This window comes from Festucalex cinctus, chromosome 9 (assembly GCF_051991245.1).
Source record: "Festucalex cinctus isolate MCC-2025b chromosome 9, RoL_Fcin_1.0, whole genome shotgun sequence".
NCBI classification, from domain to species: domain Eukaryota; kingdom Metazoa; phylum Chordata; class Actinopteri; order Syngnathiformes; family Syngnathidae; genus Festucalex; species Festucalex cinctus.
In genome coordinates, this window is record NC_135419.1 from 15,653,957 (window position 1) to 15,667,121 (window position 13,165).

The 13,165-nt window shown below is 35.7% G+C and overlaps 1 protein-coding gene across 5 annotated transcripts in view; it reads left to right on the plus strand.

Annotated features, from left to right (window-relative positions):
• The first annotated feature begins 2,105 nt into the window (after positions 1-2,105).
• The window catches only part of gria2b (glutamate receptor, ionotropic, AMPA 2b), a 49,220-nt gene continuing 38,160 nt past the window's right edge, over positions 2,106-13,165 (plus strand). For 3 of the 5 annotated variants that reach the window (XM_077533099.1, XM_077533096.1, XM_077533097.1), the window contains exons 1-2: positions 2,106-2,487; positions 2,593-2,733. In XM_077533099.1, the coding sequence (XP_077389225.1) occupies positions 2,385-2,487; positions 2,593-2,733 (244 nt within the window). In that variant the 5' untranslated portion in view covers positions 2,106-2,384. The remainder of the gene's footprint in view (positions 2,488-2,592; positions 2,734-13,165) is intronic. The other 2 variants (XM_077533094.1, XM_077533095.1) reach the window with 1 other exon arrangement.

The window sequence follows — 13,165 nt, forward strand, 5'->3', positions numbered from 1 at the left end:
AAATAAGACCGATACCGACCTAGAAGCTGAAAGTGTGGCGAAGATTGTAGCTTTTGTGGATTATCATATTCATGTGGCTTATATTATCATGGTCTGGAATGAGAAAACAAAACGGCTGATTCGTAGAGATGACTAGAACACTGTACATCTCATTTTGGTTTTTGTGAAATTATTCATGAATTGTTTCAGAATTTTTTAATATGATAGGAAAATCTACTAGTTAGAGCCACCAGTTGAAATTTCTCTAGAATTTGGGGTAAAATTAATTGCTTTAAAAATATACATTTGACGTGGGACCAGGGAAATTTGCTCATGTTCCAAATTCCTGCTTCGCAGCGCGTGTGAACCAACAGCGCCTCTGCTGGTCACAGCCAAGTCCTACATTGCATTTTGCCTCTCTTACTTCCAAGCAATCCACCAAAATTGGTAACAATTTGTCTTGTAATCAGCTGTAGATTAATTTAACAGCATATCATAACAGATGTCAGAATACCATGTAAAATAAAATTGCCCCTTAGAGGCCACCTTTTAAGTATGTCACCGTGCTGCAGTACGATGACCTGTGTAATAGATGCTGACATGCTTTGATGCTTCTACAGTGGACGTGTGTGTTTGTGTGTGTAGTAACCGAGCGCGCTAACCTATATCACACAGGGCGAGCACTAATCTGACATGACCTCTCACCAGGCCGCCGCCCCGCAGGAAGCCAGGATGCAGTCCGTGGTGGGCAGAGCGTCATCAGCTGAAGTCTCATGCTGCAATGACGGCAGTACAGTTAAAAAAAAAAAAAAAAAAAAAAAAATTGGAAAAAATAGGTACTTTTTTTTTTTCCTTGATTTTCTGATTTTTTTGTTTTTGTTCTGTTCACTCCAGTTTCAGTTTTCTCCTATTTCCTCTGAGCGAACCTGCCTTTCTTTTACCCGCTGCTTTACTTTTGTTCCTTCTGACTTTTGTCATTTTAATTTTCTTATTCAGATTTTCTTTCTTATACAATTTCACCATTACTTAGTTCTTATATTTCTTTTCTTTGCCTTATTATTTTTAAACTTGAGACTTCTTTTGTTTTATATATATATATATATATATATATATATGTATATATGTGTGTGTGTGTATTTTTTTTATTTCTCACTTTTTTCTTTTTCTTATTTCATTACTGTCTGCTTCCCCTTTTTAGCTTCTTCTCAAGTTGTCTTTTTGCGGTAGACTTTTATTTTTTAGTCTTGAATTTGACTCTAACCTTTTTGTACTTTTTCTTTTCATTGTTTCTCCTTTCTGATACTTTCCCCTCCTTTTTTATTTTATTTTCTTACCATTGCCCTTTGATTTCCTCAGCACTCTTGCTGACCCCGGGACCCGTCCCTGCTGGTTTGAAGAACTCAAACCCCCCACGTGTCAGGAGATGCTTGACGTTGCAACTTGACTGTTATGTATTCAAAACACCTCCATACTTCAAGCTGCAGCACTCTTCTAATCTTTACTCATCCATTTCTAGATTTTCCTACCAAACTCTTCTTTTTGTGTGTCCCCCCCCCCCTATCGAACTCCAGGGTAGATTGTTCCCTAATTTCTTCGACTGGACTCATGCATTGAGAGTTTTCTGCTATCCATGGTGCTGAAAGACACCCTAACATGATTTGTTTTAGGATTGATATTAATGAAGAGTCTGTCTGTCTGTCTGTCTGTCTGACTATCTGTCCGTCCGTCTCTAAATCTCTTCTCTCTCTCTAAATCTATCTGTATCTCGATCTCTGAATCTCGATCTCTAAATCTCAATCTCTCTCTCTCTCTCTCTCTCTCTCTCTCTCTCTCGCTATATATATATATATATATATATATATATATATATATATATATATATATATATATATATATATATATATTTATTTATTTATTTATTATTTTTGAAGGGGAAAGACACGGGGGTACATTATTTTCCCAAATTGTTCGGCCCTAGTAGAAACTTCCCTGTCTGAACGCATCTCTCATTAAAGCGCGCGTTGCGAGGCTGACGTCACTCGCGCGGCCGGCTCTCCTTTCGGCAATCTTCGGCCGCCGCCTCATTAACATTCGGCTTGAGGAGGAGAGTGGAGGGGAGAGTAGAAACAGAGGGGGGGAGGGGGGTGATGCTGAGAGAGGAGCGCCGCACTCGGAGCAAGAATCAGCCGCGCTCGCCACTCCATCGCAAAGAGTCCTTTATTCCTCGACTACTGGGGTCACCCCCCTTTTTTTTTCCTCCAACACCGCCAACCTTAGTCGTCGTTAATTGCACGCCCGGCTGCACCCCCCCCACCAAAAAAAAAGGATGCGTGGGATTTAACGCCTTAAACGTCCGTCTCTCCTGGAATATTCCTGCCTCCCCTCCCTGAGTGTGTGTACGGTAGATGCGGACCGCCGCGGCCATGCAGCAGATTGTGCATTTCTCCGTGTCCTTCCTCCTCGTATTGTGGGGGTGCGCGCACGGAGGCTCGCCCAGCGTCCAAATCGGTGAGTGCGCCCAAATAATATGGAAAAAAAAAAAACGTGCGACAAAAAATGAAGCGCATTGCGTTTTAGCAAGACTGACTGGTGCGTGTCTTTCCAACCGTGCAGGGGGGCTCTTTCCGAGGGGCGCGGATCAAGAGTACAGCGCCTTCCGGATAGGCATGGTCCAGTTCGGTACGGCCGAGTTCCGGCTGACGCCTCACATCGACAACCTGGAGGTGGCCAACAGCTTCGCCGTCACCAATTGCTGTGAGTGCTTTGAGAAAAAGAAAAAAAAAAAAATTGCATTGCGCCATATGGTATGGACGTGTGGATGGATGGATGGATGCGAGGCGAGAAGGGAGAGGAGGTGTGGGGGGGGGTAAAGTTGGTTTCCACGGCAACGGCCGCATCCATCTTTTCATTCCTTCACATCCACAACGCCATGCATAGCTCGCAGTATTCGTCGTCAGTGAGGCAAACGAGAGCATCATCATCATCTTCATCATCCTCATCTAGTTTAGTTGAGTGAGCGCATCCTCCGGTGCCAATCGAGGAGCAAGCAGGATTGTCAACCATTTAGTTTTGGGAGGGAAGCAGTGGATGCCCACAGCCGATATTTTTCAGCCATTTAAAAATATATATTTTTGTCATTTAAAAAAAATGTTTTGTTATTTATTTGTTTGTACTTAGTTGTTTTAGGTTGTTGTTTTTTTTGTATTTTTTTTGTAATGCATTTATAATTTCATTTTTTTTCCCCATTTATTTTGAAATATTATTTAAGCAATATTTTTTTTCCATCTATCCATTTTATTTTTCTTTATTATTTTCTTATATATATTCTTAGTTTATTTCATTGCATTGTAATCTTAATTTTACATACATTTTTTTGTAATGGATTTATAAATTTGATTATTTTAAAAATGCTTATCATTAGTTCATTTTTGCAGTCACGGTTACAATTATTTGTATTTTATTTATTTATTTATTCATTTACTTGTTTTTTATATATATATATATATATATATATATATATATATATATATATATATATACACACTCTATTTAATTTCATTATGTCATTATTTTTTTATTTATGTAATTAAGTATGATATTTTTCTATTTTTTCTATTAATCATACATTTGAATTTTTATATTTAAATTCCATTTTTTTTTATCTTTTAATTCATCAAGTCATTAAATAATCTTGTTCCATATTTAATTTTTTTTCTACCACTTTATTTCTCATTGTTCTACATTGTTTTAGTCTGGTTTCTATATCTATGATATATTTTATTATATTTTTTAATGTACATTCAATTACACTTAAATGTTTAAATAAAAAATATTGATCATTAAAAATAAACTAACAGCAGATTAATTTATTTTTATGATCATTATTTTTTATTTTACAGTCATATTTCACATGCATGCGTTTGGATTGTTTTTACGTAACGTTTTTCCCCACATAGTTCATGTTGAGGCGCTTGGTTGCTATGCGACTGCCCCCTTCAACATAAATCAAACGCTTGTGATTGGTGTTCGCTGGCGTCCAATCCATTTCATTTGCATAAAAAAAATAAAAAAAAGCTCCGTCTCCTGGATGCGCGCTCACGCTGGGCAGCCTGATGCAAGTGGGCGACCATCATCAAAGTGCTCAGCATACAAACACTGCAGTATAACTAGTATGTGCTTTCAGTGTCGTCATGGTTCGACGATAAGAATTAAAGCACAATTAGTTTTGCTTAATTGCATAAGACAGAGCTCCCATTATGGTGTGTAGCAAAACTTCTGTGTTTATTAAATTCATGAAAAGACAAAATGTTGAAAAAATTAGATCAACATATATAGTAAGAATTAAAGCACAACTACATTGCTTGAGCACATGCGATGCTGTGGAATTTGTGTTATTTCGTTGACAGGATGACAAAATGTTAAAAATGATACAGATCATAATCAGATAAGAATTAAAGGAAACATTTTCATTTCCTCAGTTTGTCTAATAAAAGCAAATATTGAACTTTGTAGAGCAAAAAGTAAACCAAATCAAACCATTTAATAAGAATTAAAGCCAGCGAGTTTTGCATAAGGCAGCATGGCACAACTTGAGCATATTAGAGACTGCTGTGCAATATCAGCATTTCTTCAGCTGACATGATGTTTACAAAATTAAAACCAAATCAAATGATAAGAATGAAAGCTTAATTGATTTGCTGGAACGTCAAGACTGCTGTGCAATTTTTGTGTTAATTTAGAAAAAAATCAAATCAGCCACATCTAAATGAACAACAGTAATTAAAGCACAGTATTTTTTTCTCCAGAGCATATTAGCAGCTGCTAAGCAACTTTTGTGTATTTAATTTACATAACATGTTGACAAATATCAACACTAAAAATTAAGGCAAACTTTTTTTTTTTTTTTTTTTTTGGCTTGAGCATATTAGAGATTGACAGTGGTGTTCATTTAGTTTACTAGAAAAATGTGGAACAAAATCAACCAGATTAAAGCAAACAATCATTAAAACATGATTTGCTTGCAATTTCTGGCAACTTAACATAACGTAGTAAAATGCAAAACAAAACTACAGCAAATAATAAAAATTAAAACACAATCGCTTTACTAAAGAGCTGCTGTTCGCACAAAGCGGAAAAAAATCTACCACACGTACCCTTTAAAATCATTTGGGCTCTTCTTGCTAATCAACAAGTTTTGTTAGCAATGCGAGTATAACCTTAACGCTAAAGGTTTCATTAGCATGCATGCAAGTCATTAGCTTCGATGTGGTTGTCTGGTTTATACTGTTAAACTTTGTGTGGGTGTCGTAAATGTAAGTGCACGTCTTCAGGCTGTGTCCTTTGAAAGGTCAACATGACTCAGGCTAGCTAGGTAGCGAGCTAGTGGACGCATTCATCGGGGGCTTGCTGTTGTATCCTTACCTGATGCCACATTTTTTAAACTGACTCCTAAAAGAGTCCGTTGGGCATCGTGAAGCACTTTAATAAAAACTCTTTCAGATGTTTTGCCATTTTAAAGGCGTTTATGCTGAGAAAAAAAAAAAAGATGTCCCCACTGAGGCGGACATTTTGTTCTTGATTGTTATTTAATCGCGCGGCTATAAAACGTAATTAAAAACGGCAACAGCATTTCAGATATAATTGCAAAATTTCAGAAGTAGTGCACATTTAGAATGAGAAAGATAATATACACTATTGTCCAGAAAAAAAGTACATTTTGTGAAATTTGTTGTCAATTTTGCTGTGTTTTAGTGAAGAAAATAGCTTAACAGTCTGAAAAGAGATGCACGTTTTATCTTTAATATATCTACCAAGCGATGTATTTTGAGACTGAAAAAAATAATAGCTTATTTCTTTTGAATCTGTCGAGCGATGGCGCTGAGCCGCATTTAAACAGTGAAAAACCAAAGCTCGTTTATTCCAAACGACTGTTATTTTGTGCCTTGACCGATATTGAATCTGTTAATTGATTGCACTGCAATTAAGCGTAATAAAAACAGCGACATTTCAGAATGAATCGTCTTTTTGTGAATCTTTATAAAGTGTAACATGCCTTCATTGGTCATTCCGTTTCAAGACTGGGAGAATAAAAGACGCAACTTTAAATTGATTAACACTTAGACAAGATGATCTGCTTATTGATTTTTGTCACTCATTTCTGGAGACGTTTTTGCGAAGCGCCCCAATTATCGGATGAGCGCTCACTCGCTGGCTGCCTTAATGTGGAAGGCTAACTGAGCACAAGGCTCAGTCTTTTCTTTGCATATTATTTTTTTTAAAGGGATGGGAGAATATTCATAAATGTTCTGAACACCTGTTAAAGTACGATTTATCACATGTTAATTTAGTGTTTACAGCCAATCACTTTAGGTCTTTTTCATTGACTGTTTTATCTTCTTTGCTCGTCGCTCTCTGCCTCAGCTGTCACTCAAACCGAAACCCTGAACCTCCGCTGCCCCGGCTCGGAGGCCACCGACATTTACTCTTAAAATATGCGCGGCATAAATCATGAAGTCGGCCTTTCGGACGAGGTCATATGGCGAGGGGCGCCAACAGTGGATGGTCACACAGTCTAGCAGATAAGAAATAAGAAACAACGTCGAGGACAGAGTGGGTGAAAGCCATAAAAAGTCGAGCCGAGTTCTTTTGGGAACGATGCGTAAACGATTGTCCCGTCTTTTGGCGTCGACAGATGTTTCAAGAGCACCCCTGCTGTTATCAAAACAGCGGGAGATGCGCTAGTAAGAAGGCTGCAGAAATGAGACGTGTTCTAATTTGCTCATTACATTCTGTGTGAAAATGAACAAAATACACATCAAATTAATCCATTTTTTATTCTTTTAAAACCAATATTGTCATGGGATATTGTTTTAGGTAACATTTGTAGCTGTAGCAATCTAAAAATCTTTAACATTTGTTACTATTTTTGCTTTATGTTAGCATACATTTTTAGCATGCTAACTGCGAGCATGTTAGCCGTTCATCCATTTGATTAAAAACCGCTAGTATATAAGCATTTCATCCATTTGTCTTAAAAAAAATATAGCACCTCAAATAGTAGTAATAGTGGAAAATATAAAAATCCTTATCAATCTGCTGTTTTTTCAGTACCTTTTTTGCTAGCATATTAGCATTTCATCCCTTTTTAATTAAAAATAATACCGGACAACACGGCAAAATGTAAAAATCCTTATCAATCTCTCATTGTGTTTTTGTACTCACGTTTCTCTTTCTTTGTTCACGTTCATTTTTGGAATTCCAACAGCTAGCATGCTAGCCTTTCATTCTTTCTAATTGAATATAGGACCTGACTTTGTGCTAAAAGGTTTCCACAGCATTCGGTGCAGTACTACCAGGTTCCAAAATAGCTTCGTTCCGCAGGCCATCAGACTGATACATTTCAAATAAGGACATTACCATTTTTAACTGCCTCTAAATTGCGCTACTGTTTTATTTTGTACATTATGTTCCACATGACTGCAGTTCAGTGCAAATGCAACATTTTGTTGCATAAGTCTTAAATCCTTAGCAATCTATCTGTTTTTTTTGTACACAGCCTTTTTGATATGTTAGCATGCCAAAATGTTAGCATTTGATCAATTCTCATCTGAAATTCAATCGACTACAGCACATTTACACATTGAAAGTTGCGCAATGTTGTAATAGTATAGGGGTGACTGTAAACCCCCATTTTTGTAGAACCACGAATATGATACATGTTTTATGGTAGTAACTCTTAAAAAAAAAAATGTCTCATACCATGAATAATCTTCTGTATTGGAATCTTAACGGCATCGGATGCCTTCTACTCTTGACCCTGCGCAGCTCCACATTCCAGCCAACGTGTGTTTTATTCTCACAGTAATTTATGTATTTATGTCATGCATTACATGGAATGATGTGTCACAGTGAGTAGAGGGGCCATGGACAAATGGAGCGTATAAAAGCTCGGGCTCAGGGGTCATACAGAGAGATGAGACGGAGGTGTAGGCTACTGTATGTGTCACTTGGCAGGACAATGGAAGGTTTTCTTTTTGACATTGCCAAATATAAAACCCCCAACTCCAAGCACAAGCTAACGTTAGTGATCTTGTTAGCTAATGTATGCTAACAATGCAGTTTCGATTACCTTTTAGCTTGAACATGGTAGCGATTTGGTCGCTATGTAAAAGTGCTTCTGGCACTTCAGCTAGCCTTGCTGATCATGTCGTCTTTGTGTCGGTGGTTATTATGCTAATTAGCTACTTTTTTGTTACGGTGACTCACCACTCGATGACCCTTTTAAATGATTGGCAAAAAAATAAAAAATAAATCCTCTTCACAGTGCTAGTAATGAAGCTGATAGTGCTGAATATTTGAATTAGGCTCTATCAGGCTATTAAACAAAATGCCGTATCTAAAAAGAGCCGCAACGGTTAAGCGGAGAGAAGCAGCGGAGTCAGTCCACTCAGGTTGCCACGGCAACCCCATCCTTCACATGCGCGGCGCGGCGCTTGTCCGTTTGTTGCGAGATCATTAGGACACACCGAGTCCGCTTTGGTATTTCCGTAAAAGGTCGCGGAGCGTACGTTGCGTGTTTTTATGACAGGAAGTAGCCACGATTCAACGTATCCCGATCGATAGTTGTTTACAGTTCAGTCAGGTGTATTGTTGTTGATACAGCTGAACATTTATCCCCAAAAAAGCGTAATATTATCGCAAACTCCTTTTTTGTTTCAATGTCAGTAAACACTCGGCAGTTTACAAGTGGCAATAATAACGAGCCAGTTAGCGGTTTGCTGCCAGTTTCTATTGTCACATTGCTAGAAAGAAGTCACGGGAACTCTCTGCACATTATATTTAAAAACTAAAAAAATAAAATAAAAATAAAAAAAATTATGTAGTAAAAAGTATTTTACAAAACTTTATTTACAGTCGAAAACTTTAGGGAACTGTTTACTTGCTTAGTTTTTAATTTAGCTTAACACATGCTGATGATCCTGGAAGGTCCCTGCAATTTGTTGTTATAATTTTTAAACAAAGCTGTCAATTCTTTGTGTTTAAAAAGTAAAAGAAAGTCTTCTTTTTTTTTTTCTTTTTTTTTTTAAATTGTTTTGATGCAAACAAATACCGTTTTATTATATCGGTCTCCTTGACTGCTTGACTGCTAATAATCAGTATCGGCCTTGAAAAAAACATATCTGTCTATCACTAAATTTTATGACTTTGTCAAAATATTCCGACAAAAAAAAGTACATTTTTTTTTAAATGGCAACTATTACGATAAAAAATGGCATTATTTAACAAGACAAAAAATAAAAAATAAACCCATAATTTTACGTGAATTCTGTTGTGATAGTAGAAATATTCACAATTTTACATGAAAATTATCTTATTTTTGATAAAAAATAGTTCTGTAAATTTCAATAAAATAGGACAACTTCTTTTTGTGAGGATTTTTTTTTTTTTTAAATTTTGATGCTAATATTTACTGCAAACGAACATCGGTTTACAATATTGGTCTCCTTGACTGCTAATAATCGGTACCGGCATTGAAAAAAACATCAGTCTATCACAAAATTTTATGACTTTGTCATAATACGAGAAAAAAAGTATTTTACTAACTATTACGATAAAAATGCCATTATTTAACAAGACAAAAAAAAACATAATTTTACGTGAATTCTGTAGTGATCGTAGAAATATTCACAATTTTACATGAAAATTTTAATTTTTTAAAATATTTTATTTAATATTTCAATAAAATAAGACAACTTTTTTTGCCATTATGACAATTTTTTTCAGTGCATCCTATACTAGTAAACATCAGAGTCTGCTTGCTTCAGACTGTTACCATGGTGTCACACCCCCCCCGTCCCCTCCTTCCTACTTCTAAATCTAAACGAGGCCACCATCAAAAGAAAGTGACGTTACACTAGGGGGCGCTACGCCGCGCTGCGCGTGAAGTCGCTTGCGAAGGCTTCGTCGCAGGCCATCAGAACGCCTCCAGGAAACAGGTCAGTGCACAAAAGGAGAGCGATGGCGAGGAGGAGGCGGGGGAAGAGGAGCGAGGGGGGTTTGGCGATAGAAGTTGACAAGAACTGAGCTGCAGTGTTCTTGTCGAGAGCAGCTGCCGGAAGGACGGCTCAAAGGAGGAGGAAAAAAAAAATCAAGCCAGTGTGGCCGCCAGTCACATCTCCCACAAGTCCTTCTTCTTTTTAATATAGCCGACAGTCGCCACGGCAACATCCCAGAAATGCACTACCTCATAGGATGGGCTACCTCGGTCATAATAAAGCATTAAAAGAGTGTAAAAAAAAAAAAAGTCAACTATCACAATATCATCATAATTATAAAAAGAAGTCATGTTTTTTTTTCATTTTTCTATTTCATGCAGAAAAAGAAGCCCAGCAAATTGTACGCAAAATAAAAATAATATTACTTGTAATATTACATGAAAAAAAGTCTCCTACATGAATATCATAGTATCACAAGAAAAAAAAAAAACTTGAATGTGTTTTATGTAAATAAGAGAGAAAAACAAGTATACATTTGATGAAATAACTACAGTATTACGTGTAATATGTTCTATTTTAAAATAGAACATGTAATTTTACATGAATATTGTTAGACTTATGGGTCAAAATAGTCATAGCTACGAGAGAATAATTGCACGAATAATGAAATACTACACTGTATGGACATGAATTAACATTTTTTTTTCAGATTTAATGATTTTTAGATTATACATTTAATTTTATGTCAATAATCTCACAAGATTCTTAGAAAGAACGTTCTTTTTTTGTTTGTGGGAAAAAGTGCACGAATGAAAGAAAGTTACGATTTTACTTGAAGACAAATGTCATTATTTTACTTGAATAATTGCAATATTACAAGATGCATTTTTATGAGAAAAATGAATTTTATGTAACTAACGTAGCGTTATGAGACACTCATCATTTGATATGATTACGTAGTAAATTACTACTACTATTATCTATTATTATTATTATTATTATTATTATCTACTAATATTATTACTACTACTATCTCATATTACTACTAGTAATATGATATCTAATATTATCTCATATTACTACTGGTATTATGAGATAATTTTTTATGAAGAAATCTCAATTTTTATGGGAATAAATATATAATCCTGTAAGGGGGGAAAACAAAAACATTAATAGTTGGAATATTCCGAGTCAACAGTCACTATTATTATGAGGAAGAACTCATCATTTTACGTGAATACAGTTATAATATTACAATAATTGATATATAATTCTGATGCCAGGTCTTTTTTTTAAAACAAGAAATAAACCGGTGAATATCAGAATATTACATGAAAAAAAGTTCAACTTCATTCTTAGAATATTTGCTCCATAACATAGCACTTTAAAAAAAAAAAAAAAAAAAAAAAAAAAAAAATATATATATATATATATATATATATATATATATATATATATATATATAGTAACATTACAATTTTATTCTCATTTCTTCCTTGACATATTAAATATTATTCCTCACAAATAATTGCATTTGCACTTTTTTTTTTACTGATAACATTGCATTTTTCTTCTGGTAAAACATGTCATGATTTCGTTAAAGGGATACTTGACTCATTGAACAATTTTCAGCAGTGAAAAGTTCCGATTTTGTCCAGAATTAATTCGATAACTTCATTATTTTTCATGTACAATTAATAGCTTTAAAAACTATTTTTTACTCTTGCTGTCGACTGATGATGACATCACCTGTGTTGAGGAAGTAGGTAACAACCAATCATATCTCAGTTTGCTGACCAAACCCAGAAAACAGGTGAGTCATGATTGGCCGTTACCTACTTCCTCAGCACAGGTGATGCCATCATTAGTTAATTATTAATTGTACATGAAAAATCATGAAGTTACTACATTAATTATAGACAAAATATTCACTTCTTTACAGCTGCTGAAAATGGCTCTAAGAGTCAAGTATCCCTTTGCGCTGTTGTGACTTTGAGCCTTGTGGCTTGTGTGCGCAAACGCTGATCGACCGGCCGGTTAGCCTCTTCGGGTCTTTAACCGCAAATGAAACCTAAGAGAGCAACAAAACGCTCCTTTGGGCTTGTTTGGATGCCGCAGACGAGGTCGAAATTGAAAAATAATTAAATAAATAACTGGATTGTGGCCACTGTATCAGATGACACAGCAGTCCATGTGTTAGCTGGTCCTAGATCAGTTACACATCGAAATAAATTCTTTGTTGCCATGGCGACGCAGTGCTTGAGTGGGACAAGAGTCAAATCTGTTCACACTGCTGTGTCACCGACATGCATGTGTGTGCGTGTTCGCACTTGTTAGTGCGCGTGTGTGCTGATTCATCGTTTTAGCACTGCTCACAGGGTCAGTTTGTCTTCCATTATCAGTCCATCCACACAAGCTAAATGAGGTTGATTCATGCAAGTGTCCTTTGGTCGAAAGTGTGTGTGGGATGGTGTCGCCATGGCAACAAGATCGGCTCTCGTCCTCACAGAGAAGGGTTTTTTACAGCAGGGGGGCACATTTGAGCGTCTTGTCGTGGAATTCCGGAGTGATGCAAGACACGCATGTGAAGGTGGCTCATCATTGATGCGTGCAAATGGGATATGGAAAGACGTCAAAAATAGTCAAATGGGATGTCTTGACACCTCGCGTACAAGTTGATCGGAATTCTTGGGGCACAACACAATAATACCACACCCATTTTTAGTACTATTTCCTATTCAATTTTTCAGTGAACAGAAAGATTATAATCTTTTTTTTTTTTTTTGGATACTTTTCCCACCAAATTATTATTATTATTATTATTATTATTATTATTATTTTATTTTATTTTTTTTACAATTTTTAACAAAATTATAGTGGGAGCATCAATATGTAGCTTTTTTTTCTGTGTGTAAATTTTCAGTATAAATTTATAGAAAATTTTTGTCAGAACACATTATTTTTCCTACAAAATTTCTCTTTGAACTCAATTATTGTTTTTTTTGTTTTGTTTTTTTTCTTTTTTTGGGGTGCAATTTCTAACAAAATTATTGTGAGAGCATCAACATTTAGTTTTTTTTTGTTTGTAAATTTATACAAAATCTTTGTCAGAACACAATACTGTGCAAAATGTTACTAACATTTCCCACTAATTTCTCTTCAAACTGAAATGCGATTTTTTTTTTTTTTTT